Source organism: Nicotiana tomentosiformis, chromosome 4, assembly GCF_000390325.3.
Source record: "Nicotiana tomentosiformis chromosome 4, ASM39032v3, whole genome shotgun sequence".
NCBI lineage: Eukaryota > Viridiplantae > Streptophyta > Magnoliopsida > Solanales > Solanaceae > Nicotiana > Nicotiana tomentosiformis.
The window spans coordinates 97925876-97937619 of record NC_090815.1 but is presented as its reverse complement, the minus strand read 5'-3'; the positions used below and the strand labels follow the sequence as shown (position 1 = coordinate 97937619).

At 37.1% G+C, this 11744-nt stretch overlaps 2 protein-coding genes across 2 annotated transcripts; both read left to right on the top strand.

Annotated features, from left to right (window-relative positions):
- The first annotated feature begins 2267 nt into the window (after positions 1 to 2267).
- On the top strand, positions 2268 to 4445 carry LOC104096771 (transcription termination factor MTERF6, chloroplastic/mitochondrial-like). Its single transcript, XM_009603192.4, has 3 exons — positions 2268 to 3380; positions 3782 to 3832; positions 3928 to 4445. Exons 1-3 carry the CDS (start codon positions 2268 to 2270, stop codon positions 4063 to 4065), a joined length of 1302 nt encoding a protein of 433 aa, XP_009601487.2. The 3' UTR covers positions 4066 to 4445.
- LOC138909032 (protein MANNAN SYNTHESIS-RELATED 2-like) lies at positions 2298 to 11080 on the top strand. Its single transcript, XM_070200051.1, has 3 exons — positions 2298 to 2438; positions 4493 to 4622; positions 9932 to 11080. Exon 3 carries the CDS (start codon positions 9949 to 9951, stop codon positions 10642 to 10644), a length of 696 nt encoding a protein of 231 aa, XP_070056152.1. The 5' UTR covers positions 2298 to 2438; positions 4493 to 4622; positions 9932 to 9948; the 3' UTR covers positions 10645 to 11080.
- Positions 11081 to 11744: the final 664 nt, after the last annotated feature.

Below are 11744 nucleotides of genomic sequence, written 5' to 3'. Positions count from 1 at the left end.
TAACTTTTTCTGACTATCAAAAGATTATGTAAATTATTTTTAATTTTTATTGTTGTTGGCTCTTAATTAGCTAAATGAAAGCAGTCGGTCATCTTCAGAGTGATATATCCTTATAGTTATGGTTTTCGTTTCATGCATTTATTTATGAGCAAATTTCATTTGTAGCCGGTCGGTGAAAACTATTATCATCCGCTAGCCATGAATTGTTCCATACAATTTATAGCCCCAAACAAATTATAATGGCTAGCCTAAATTTGCTAAGATGCGGTAGATTTTATTGCCATCCAGCCGTTCCAATCATCCACCAAAATATTCAAAATCAGTTTTCTTGTTGTCAAATGTACCGCTTATGGTATTTTATCTTTGAAAACAATAAATTTTCATGTCATTTTAGGTACCTAATTTTTTCTGACTATCAAAAGATTATGTAAATTATTTTTAATTTTTATTGTTGTTGGCTCTTAATTGTCTAAATGAAAGCAGTCGGTCATCTTCAAAGTAATATATCCTTATAGTTATGGTTTTCGTTTCATGGGTTTATTTATTTATTTAATACACACTAATATGTTCTTCATTCTTTAAATCAGATACCCCTTTACGTACAAAGAATATAAATGTACATTCAAATAAATACTATATAATAGATATAAATTGTCAATAACTATCATCATTGTAATTTTTAACACAATATTAAATTCTAGAAAATATTTCATATATACATTTTACTACATCACTACGTAGTAAAATGCACGATACACTTTATATATACAAAATTTATACACCGTAGAACAGTCTATACACTTTGGATACACAAAAGTGTTCGGGATACATTAATGATATATTATGGATACATTGCAAGATGCACGATACACTTTATATACAAGTTTTGTGCAATGTATATACTAAATAGATTGTCACTATACAAAAACTATACTAAAATAGACTGTCACTATACAATTTATATATAATAGACTGTTACTATACAAAATATATTCAAAATAGACTGTCACTATACAAAAATATACTAAATAGACTGTCACTATACAATTTATATACACTAGACTGTCACTATATAAAATATATACAAAATAGACTGTCACTATACAAAATATATATACTAAATAGACTGTCAATATACAAAAAATATAAAAAATAGAAATTTCGGGCTATTAAATATAATATGTTTGGGCCGAAGGGTCATTTTATGTGAGTGAGAAAAAACATGACCTATTAAAATTTAGAAGGGCTATAGAGAATAGTTTTCTCTTTTATTTATCCACCATTTGGACCACGTCACTATCATTTCCTGCTATCAAAAATTAACGTAAGTTCAAATTTCAAAGAGTCACTCTCAACAAAGCAGCCATTGATGAAAGCGGCATCTGGATATTTGATTTTAACTGGTTGCCCGACTCCAACTTTACCAACTATAGCAGAAATTCATTAAAGATGTTTTTGTAACTAAAGTGTTATTCAATTTTGACCAAGTATAATAGAAAGCAACTCGCGGTTGCAGCACCTTGTTATGGGTAAATATAGTTATCGACTTTATTTGATAATTAGATTACGTTAGGTGACCTTTTATTATAAAAATCATTTACTACAGGAGCTCGACAGATCAGACAGTGAAGAAGAGAAAGAATGATCAATCTCCGAAAACCTTGCGTAGAACTGAGCTTTAAGAGGAATATTTTCTGTAATTCTGCACATAAAAAGTCAAAATTTTCTCGTAGGCTTATACTGAAATTACATTCAGATGGCCAAGAATTTCAGATGGGAGATCAAGGCCCGGGAGAAGCATAAAATATTTCAGATGAAGAAGGCCAGAAAATTTTCACAAAAAAAACATATTTATAGTTATGAATTTTTAACAATATCAGGATAGATATAAATCTCATATAATATGCTATGGGTGTGAGATCGGGTACAATAATAAGTTAGACAGAAATTGAAAAGGGAGAGAAAAAGTTTGTAAGTTGAATAAGTTTTTCTTTGATCACAATTTTTTTAATTAATTTTATCAGTAAAAAATTATGATTTACATTACCCTACTAAATCAAAATCACATATAGAAAGTTAAAATGTACACGTATTAAATTTCCTCATTCTTTAATTTTTAGTCGAAAAGAATATAGAAACTCAAAATAGCACTTTTCGACAATCCGAGAGAGAAAGAGAGGGAGAGCAAGATTACAATAAACACAAGAATCTATAAAAGGAAGTATTTTTCTACTGTTGCAACGTTAATAGCAAAATAGGTAAACGATATGTTCCTCAGTTTCAGAGGCAAAGCTGTAGCTGTATCCACATTTCAGGGTTTCAAATCCCAATTTGTCTATTCAACAAGCGCTACACCTGCCCCGGCCCATTTCTTGGTGAAATACCTGGTTGATTCTCTGGGATTTTCCAAACAAGAAGCAACCTCTACATCTTCCAAGGTAACTTCATTCAAAACCTTAAAGAATCCCGATTTAGTCCTCAATTTCTTGATACAAAGTGGTTTGGACAAGACCCAAATTAAAAAAATAGTTTCTAGAGAACCCACATTGCTATTCCGTGATGTTTCCAAAATCCTAAAACCCAAATTCCAGTGCCTTATGGATCTTGGATTATTCGGGTCGGACCTGGCGAATGCAATTGCTAAAGATACAACAATTTTTGATCGAGGTTTAGATACGCATTTGAGACCTACCATTGATTGTCTTAGGAAAACTTTGGGCACCGATGAAAATGTAGTTAAGGCTATAAAGAAAACTCCTTGGTTGCTTTCTTTTGGTGCTCATCATACTATTGAGGCTAATGTATTATTGTTGAAAAACGGTGGTGTTTCTGATGTGAAACTAAAAACACTTGTGCTTAGAAATCCTAGGTATATTATCCAAAAGTCTGACTGGGTTAAGGATTTGTTGCATAGGGTGGAGAAGGATTTTCGAGTTCCACTTCACTCTCCTATTTTTCCTTACGGATTTCATACGTTAGCCTGTCAAAGGAAGTCTACATTGGAAAGAAAGATTGGAATTTTCAAGAGTTTTGGATGGTCTGATAATGATCTACTCGAGATGTTCAGGAAGCTACCGCTTTGTTTTACTCAATCAGAGGTTAGAATTAAGAAAGCATTGAACCTTTACATGAAGGAGCTTGGTTTTGGACCTACTTACTTAGCTTCTCATCCTGCAATTTTGGTCTATAGTCTGGAAAAAAGGGTGGTACCTCGGATGCAGGTCTTGAAAGTTTTGGATGAAAAGAAGCTTAAGAGGAGAAAGTGGAGTCTTTATCCTGTGCTGATGTTAACAGAGTCAAAGTTCATAGACTATTTTGTGATGCCCTACAAGGATCAGATACCTGATCTGTATGAAATACACATGAAAACTCTGGCTCCTTAACAGTTATAGTCAGTGTTACCAAGAGTCATTTCTGTCCCAATAAAGCAAACATATGATTACAGTATTGTTTGTCATTTCAACTTATTTTGCTTTGTAGTGACTAAATGTTTTCCGGAGAAAGGCACCAATCTAAGTATCTTTAGTATTTGATAAATGTCTAGCTAGCTCATAAATGTCTCTCTTTATGTCTTAAATACCTTACTTCATAAGAAAAAATGTCTCTCTTTATATCTTGTTGCTTTCAGTTCACATTTGGATTACTCAATGGTGTACCTAGTTTCTTAGTTTTGAAAAAAATGAGAACAAAAAAATGGGAGGTTCTATATTTCCATTAAGTAGAAAAGCAAGTGAATTAACTATTGTAGGAATTACTATTTTACCATGATGATATATGCCAGGTTTCAGGACATAATGTGCAGATTGGTCAATGCTTTTGGCGTTTCTTGATTGTAACTCGGGCATGTTCTTCTATGGAGTTTATGTCTTTTCTTAGATTAGTGAGACGCTTTCAGAAAAGAAGTTTGCATATTCAGGAGTTAATTAGAATTTAATTACCATGGTTCAGAATGTACCTTGTTGTTTAACTCTCTTAGAGGTTACAATCAAGAGGAAGTTAGATTTTCTTATCAAGGAATTGGGATTAAAAGCGTACAGCTTGGCTTCAGCTTCCCTTTTATCATAAAATGTTGGACGAGAAGTTGGGTATGAGAGAACATTGTCTCTATCAAGTTCTCCGGTTAAGTGAATAAAAGTTTGTAGAGCAATCTCTGCTTCCTTACAGCAATCAGATTCCCAATTGGTATCTCACACAAGAAAATAGTGAAAAATTCGTATTTTGAGGAACACTTTTTTTGCTATTAGGTGCAAAATTTATATCTTTGCCTCTCACATTCACTTTGGTTGTTGAATGTTTTTGCTGCAATTCATCTCTTCAATACTGAATAATGCATATATGTAGACAAGAGATTATTGGAAAAATATTTTCTCACGTCAATGATCTTTTGAGTTTGACCGATTGTTATATATATCATATAATCAAGAAGCAACTTTTGAAATACGACTTACCTGACTCGTTTGTGTTGCTTTTAAGTTTCTCACTTTCTTTGCAGTTGTTCCAGACTTCCTATGGCTAATAGTTTACATAGCGCCAACTGTCATTTAATCAACTCCACATCCTTGGTTGAGCACCGTGGAATTACTTGTTCTGTACTACACTTTGGCTAACAGTTTGGTGCCTAGGTATGAGGTCATTAACATTTTGAATAATAAGTTTGCTGCCTAGACTAAGTTGAGTCTGCACTGATATGTGATTTTATCTGAATCAAAGTTCAGTGTGAAATTCATTCTTTTCCCAGAAAAAGAAGATGTTTGGTCGGGTCAATTGGTCTTCTGGCCTACAAATTTGTTTTATGTCAAATATCCCAAAAGAACTGAATATGAAATGCAAGAGATCTATTTCTTCTATTCAAATTGTAAAAGATTATGTTGAACCATTTTCACGCATATTATATGTGGAGCCATTTGAAATCATCATACTTGTATCAATTAATCTGTGCTATACTTACATCTATCATGATAGGGTTGTCTTTTGGATTCTATACTGCTATATGCTGACATTGTTCAAGCTGTTTTTCTGAACTAAAAGTACCATATTTATATGCGGAAAATATCATATTTTGACTCCAGATAGCAATGTGTTCTAGCTCTGTACAGCAAAAGGCATGTTCAAATTTTGCAAATTACACCATGGGTCTCCATAGTCAGCAAATTTCTTGGCTAGTCGCCACAAAGTATTTTTTAACTGCAAGAGCCTTAACGAAGAACAACATAGGTCCCTCCTTAACATTACTTCTGAATGTGCAATTTTTTTCTGTCTTGTTATAGTTATTCAAAGGTAGCTCTGGCTATTTCTTTACTTTAGTAAAAGAGAGACAGATACCTCCTGAGCTTCTTTAACCATAATGCTATCGCTTTAGCTTTCTTAGATCCAGCCTAAAAGAACAGTTTCTTCAGTATTCATTTGATCTCTTCAGTATTCCAAAAGAAAGTATTCTTTCTTTCTTCTATACAACAACAACCCAGTGAAATCCCATATGTGGGGTCTGGGGAGGGTAATATGTACACAGTCCTTACACCTACCTTGAGAAAGTAGAGAGGTTGTTTCTGCTAAACCCTCGGCTCGGAAAAGAAACAAAAGTAAAGCAGATAAAAGGCTCAGGAAAGTTAAAAGCAAGAAATAACAATAAGCAGCATTACCAGCAAGACAAACAGAAAACTAAAACGCAAGAATCAACAAGTAATAGCAGAAATCTGAGAACAAGAAATACAAGATTAGAACTAAATAGAGCGCTAGATCCACGTGTACGAAGAAGATGCTCGACTACCTAACCTTCTACCATAATTCTCGACCTCCGCACCTTCCTATCAAGTGTCATGTCCTCGGTGAGCTGGAGCATTGCTATGTCTTGCCTAATCACCTCTCCCCAATACTTCTTCGATCTGCCCCTACCTCTCCTTAGGCCCTCCACGGCCAACCTCTCACACCTCCTTACTGGGGCATCATCGCCTCTCCTGTTCACATGTCCGAACCATCTAAGTCTCGCTTCTCGCATTTTGTCCTCTACGAGAGCCACTCCTGCCTTGTCCCGGTTAACTTCATTCCTAATCCTATCCAGCCTGATGTACCCGCACATCCATCTCAACATTCTCATTTCAGCCACCTTCATCTTCTAGACATGGGAGTTCTTGACTGGCTAGCACTCGGCCCCATTCAACATAGTCGGTCAAACCACCGCTCTGTAGAATTTACCTTTAAGTTTTGGTAGTACATTCTTATCACACAAAACACCGGAAGCGAGCCTCCATTTCATCCACTCCACCCCAATACGATGTGTAACATCCTCGTCAATCTCCACATTTCTTTGTATAATTGACCCAATGTACTTGAAACTATCTCTCCTATGGATGACTTGTGAATCCAACCCCGCATCCCTGTCCACTTCCTGATTCGCACCACCGAATTTGTACTTTAGATATTCTGTCTTGGTTTGCTCAACTTGAACCCTTTAGACTCTAGAGTCTACCTCCAAACCTCTAGCCTAGCGTTAACACCGTCTCTCAATCAGAACAATGTCATTTGCGAATAACATGCACTACGACACCTCCCCTTGAATGTGGCGTGTCAACACGTCCATAGCCAATGTTATTTCTTTCTTCTATCTCATCTGGATTTCATCTTGTACCATAGTTTTCGGCTAATCTAATAATTTAAAAGATGTTATTGCAGTTTTGTTCTTAAGTTCTACGTTCACCACTGATATGCGTCTGAAGAAATTTACTGAAACCTATAAGCTTCAGCCTTATTATCTGTGGTGTGAGACTCTGAGTTTGGAAGTCACATAACTAAGTTCGGCAGAAATAGAAACCCAAGAGAAATAATTTAAGGGGAAATTACATATAAATAAAACTCATACACATATATTACAAGTAAGTGGCCCATATTTAACTTTGCAAAGTTATAGCCCAAAAATAACATGCTAAGATTCAACGTTCAACTCCAAATAGATTCTCGAAATTACTAGTTAATTTTTTTAAAAACAATACTCAAACTTTTAATCTAATCTTCGAATTAGTAATTGTCTCAAACATTAGTTTAACAAATCAAATCCATTTGGGTGGTAAAAACTAGATTTTTAAGATAATCCATCATTGTTGAACAAGCTTAAATAAGTGAGTTTAAATTTCAAACCTGACTTTATGAGAAATTTGGAGTGGACATTGTTTAGACTTGTTAGAAATAGTATAAGGAGGTTATATACAAAATTTGAAGTCATTTAATGAAGATTTGGACTGATCCACCATTGTTGAACAAACTTAAATAAATGGGTTTAAATTTCGAATATGGTCTTGTGAGAAATTTGGAGCTGGGTGTTAGTTAGACTTGTTAGAAATAATACAAAGAGGTTGTATATAAAATTTGAAGTCATTTAACGGATTTGAATTGTTTTGAACAAGAATTGCAACTGAAAATCGTGAAAGACGTTCGTCTACAGATGCTTGTATAAAGGTGTATAAGAGGTGTTTATACACTATTATACAATATTATACACTATTATACAAAAACTGACTTCGTCTTCTTCTTTGAGCCTCTTTTGAAATTTAACTCAAATCTAGCTGAAATCACTTCGCATTTAAGTTTTGAGGCCAACTACAAATGTAGTTGGGTAACTTGACCAATCGTGAAAGTGAGGCCATCTATGAACCTCCTAATCATCTCCCTGTCGGTGGGAACCAACCAGACAGCATGACGGGCCAACTCAGAAAATCTCATCTCATACTGTGTCACGGACATATCACCCTGACGAAGCTGCTCGAACTGCCTGCGCAGCTCCTCTCTGCGGGGACTGAGGCACGAACTTCTCCAGGAAGAGAACGGAGAACTCCTGCCATATAAGGGGTGTTGCGCCGACCGGCCTACGCCTCTCATAAGCCTCCCACCAACTGAAGGCAGCCTAGAGAACTGAAAAAGTAGTGAACGAGACCCCACTGGTCTCTAGAATAGCTGTTGTACGGAGTATCCTCTGACACTTATCCAAGAAGCCCTGTGCATCCTCTCCCACTGTACCACTGAAAGATGGAGGCTGCTGTCTCCCAAACCTCTCCAAACTATGCTGCTCCTCATAAGGCATGACAGGAACTACATAGTCCTAAACGTCTCGAATCTAGCCACAAGCAGTACAATATAATCAATACGGACTAAAGGAATCAATTCCACAAGAAAAATACAAAATTATAAGCCAAAATCCGAAATTGGTCAAAAGCCGGCCCCGAGCCCACATCTCGAAATTCGACAAAAGTCACAAAACCCGAAAGTTCCTTCACTCACGAGTCTAACCATACCAAATTTATCAAAATCCGGCATCAAATGGTCATTCAAATCCCCAAAAATTCATTCTCCAAATCCCTAGCCTCAAACACCCAAATTTCACCTAAACACCACACAATCTAGGTGGAAACAATAATGGGGAACAAGATCATTGATAAAAAAACGAGTACAAGAAGCTTACCTCAAAAATCCTCTCCAAAATCGCTCAAGTCCGAGTTTAAAATGTTGAAATGAGACTAAAATTGCGAACCCTTGTTTTTAAATATTTTGCCCAGGCTTTTCGCACCTGCGACCACTTATCCGCACCCGGGGGACCGCTTCTGCGGTTATTACTCCGCTTTTGCGGAAACCACTTAAGTCACTGGGATCTTACCAGCGCTCTAGGTTTCGCACCTGCGGAGGCGCTTCTGCGGCCCTTTGTCCGCTCGTGCGGAAATAACCAAACCTTCAAATTTCACACATGCGCCCTTCTCGCCGCATCTGCGTCCTCGCAGGAGCGGAAGGAAAATCGCACACGTGACCACTGCCTTCTCCACCTAGCCCGCTTCTGCATCTCTCTTCCCGCTTATGCGGGCTCGCACCTGTGGTGCCCACTCCGCAGGTGCGGTTACACCAGTAGCAGCAATACTTCAGCTGCTTCACCAACTCAAAACCAAGTTCGTTGACCACCCGAAATCAACCCGAGGCCCTTGGGACCTCAACCAAACATACCAACAAGTCCTAAATCACGATATGAAATTAGTCGAATCCTCAATTCCCCTCAAACAATATCAAAAACACGGATTCAAGCCTAATGAACTTCGAAATTGCCAAATTGTACAAACGACGCTGAAACCTATCAAATCATGTCCGATTGACCTCAAATTTTGCACACAAGTCACAAATGACCCCGCAAACCTACTGCAACTTCCGAAATCGGAATCCGACCCCGATATCAAAAAGTCAACCCCCCGGTCAAACTTCCCAAAAATTCGACTTTCGTCAATTCAAGCCTAATTCTACTCCCGACCTCCAAATCACAATCCAGACACGCTCCTAAGTTCAGAATCACCCAACGGAGTTAACAGAACCATCAAAATTCCAATTCGATGTCGCTTACACATAAGTCAATATCCGGTCGACTTTTCCAGCTTAAGATTTCAATTAAGAGACTAAGCGTCTCAATTCACACTGAATTCACTCTGGACCCGAACCAACTAACCCGGTAATTCAGAAAACAACATCGAAGCACAAAAATGAGCAGAAAAGGGGAACGGGGATACAACTCTTGAAACGACCGGTCGGATCGTTACAAAGGTGTTATAGTTGGGTAAACTGGGGTAAATTTGAGAGCCCAAGTTACTTTTGCATTGATTGTAATCTTCGATCCTAGAAGAGGCCCTTTGGATGCACCAATTCTTAAAGACAGAGAAGGGTGTTCTTGAGGCAATCTTGAAAGCCATAGCTAATCCGTCTATAAACATTGTACCTCTCTCTATTGATAATTTTGATTTTCACAAATTGAAAGCAACTATTCACGACTTAACCAAGTCAGAGTATGGCTTGTCACTTTATGGAGTTTATTTCCACATTGAGTCACATTGCGCAGATAGCATTAGAGTTAATGGTGCATTCCTTTTTGAGTCACATTCTGCGGATAACATTAAAGTTACTGGTGCACCAGGTGAGCTGCGGAGAAAAATGAAAGGGAATAGCAATATTGACTTCACTGCTTGTGTGGGAATACTTGAAACTCTAAAGCTTCAACTTGAAGTTAAGGGGGTAGTTGAGTCTATAGTGGAGCATTTCAGCACTTTCAGTATGAAATCCAACAGACAACTAATTACAATTGACCTAAGTATTGTGATACTGGAGAATAAGGGTTGCCAAGGAAATTGTGCTTCTAGATCAAAGAGTTGCTATGGTCCACAAGATACAGCTATGTACTTCAGATATATTAGTTTCACCAAGGATACATCTGCATTGATTATGTTGAAAGCTATGAGGGATAGTGAACAGTCTGCATATGATAGTGCAAAGTCGTTGTGGCCTTCGTTGAGCAAAATCGTCATACCTAGCCTTGAAATCTCTGAAGCCTTACCATTTGTTGCTTTGCTGGAGGTGCTAGCGGCACAACTTGCCCTTGTTGTGGAGGGAGTTCTTGTTTTCCTTTCTACTTGTGATAGAGATGAGCTCGCCACTGCAACATACATACCAAGGTTTGTGCTAGTCATTGATGCCGCTTCAGTGAACATCATTACCAGCACTATTGTTGCTAGCACATATGGGACTGCTAGTTTCATCTATATATGCAAGTCAAGTTGCCAACTAGTGGCCTTTACACCTGTGGATGTTTATATAGCTACAATTAGTTTACTACTGTTTTTTATTGAATGATTTCTTGACTCGAACCTTGAGGACAAGGTTCTTATTGAGGACGGGGGTATTGTTATGAATCAGCCCCAACCCAGTAAGGATAACAACAAGGATGTTACAAAAATAGCTATTGGGCTGAGAAGAACTATTGGGCCGAGAACAAGTAATTGAACTAGGTTAATATGGGATCCGAGTTGAGTAGTGGCCTAAAAACCGGTTAAAATGGTATAATTAGTGATATTGGGGGTATGCGTGTTGTTAAGAAAAGTGTCTGCACTCCTCGTCTCCCTTTCTCCGTGTCTAAGTTCTCACCCCTTTCTTATCTCTATCCTTAGCTACTTATGTGTTCCGGTATTTTTCATTGTAATTCAGTAGTTTGAGTGTTGAATAACAATTCGAATTTGTAATTGAGTTCTAGCTCATATTGATATAGTAAGGAGTTTGCCTATTTGTTACACCTTACCACCAAAGAAACATCAAGATTGTTGCATATCTTTCCTTTGACAACAAAACCACATAAGATTTTCTCCATAAAATTGACCATCTTCACCAAGCTCCTTTCCAATTTACGGGCTTTAAGATCTCAGGCATGCCAGCTTCGCTGGACGAGGATCTTGATTCCGCCTATTAAGTGTTTTTTATCATTGAATTTTATAATTAATAGTGGAAGCAAAAGCTAAGTTTTTGATCGACCTATTTATTATTTTTTTCTTTAATTTCACTTCAAGAAAAGCAAATTTATAACCAATGTATGTACTCGAAAGTGATCTAAACAATTACCATTTACGGGCAAAGAATATCTTTGAGACCCAAGACGACCAAAAAAAAAGATGAAACAAGAAAGAGAAAGAAAATTTTTTAACCCTTATGGCAAGAAGTTAAAATTAGCTGGTAAATGGTAGGTCAGCTAACAAGCTTTAGAAAGGAAATTAATGGCAAACTTCAGAACGCATCCAAATCTATGAAACCTTCTGATTTTTCTGCTTAGTGGAGGTTTATCTGTTGATAGCTCCTGTTTCACTGGTTACGTGGACACTCTTTTGCCCGAGAGGAGAGCTTGGAATTTTTTTGGAAGGTTAACCTTAACAGAACTTCTTGCAGATTTGTTAGATTTTATGGTT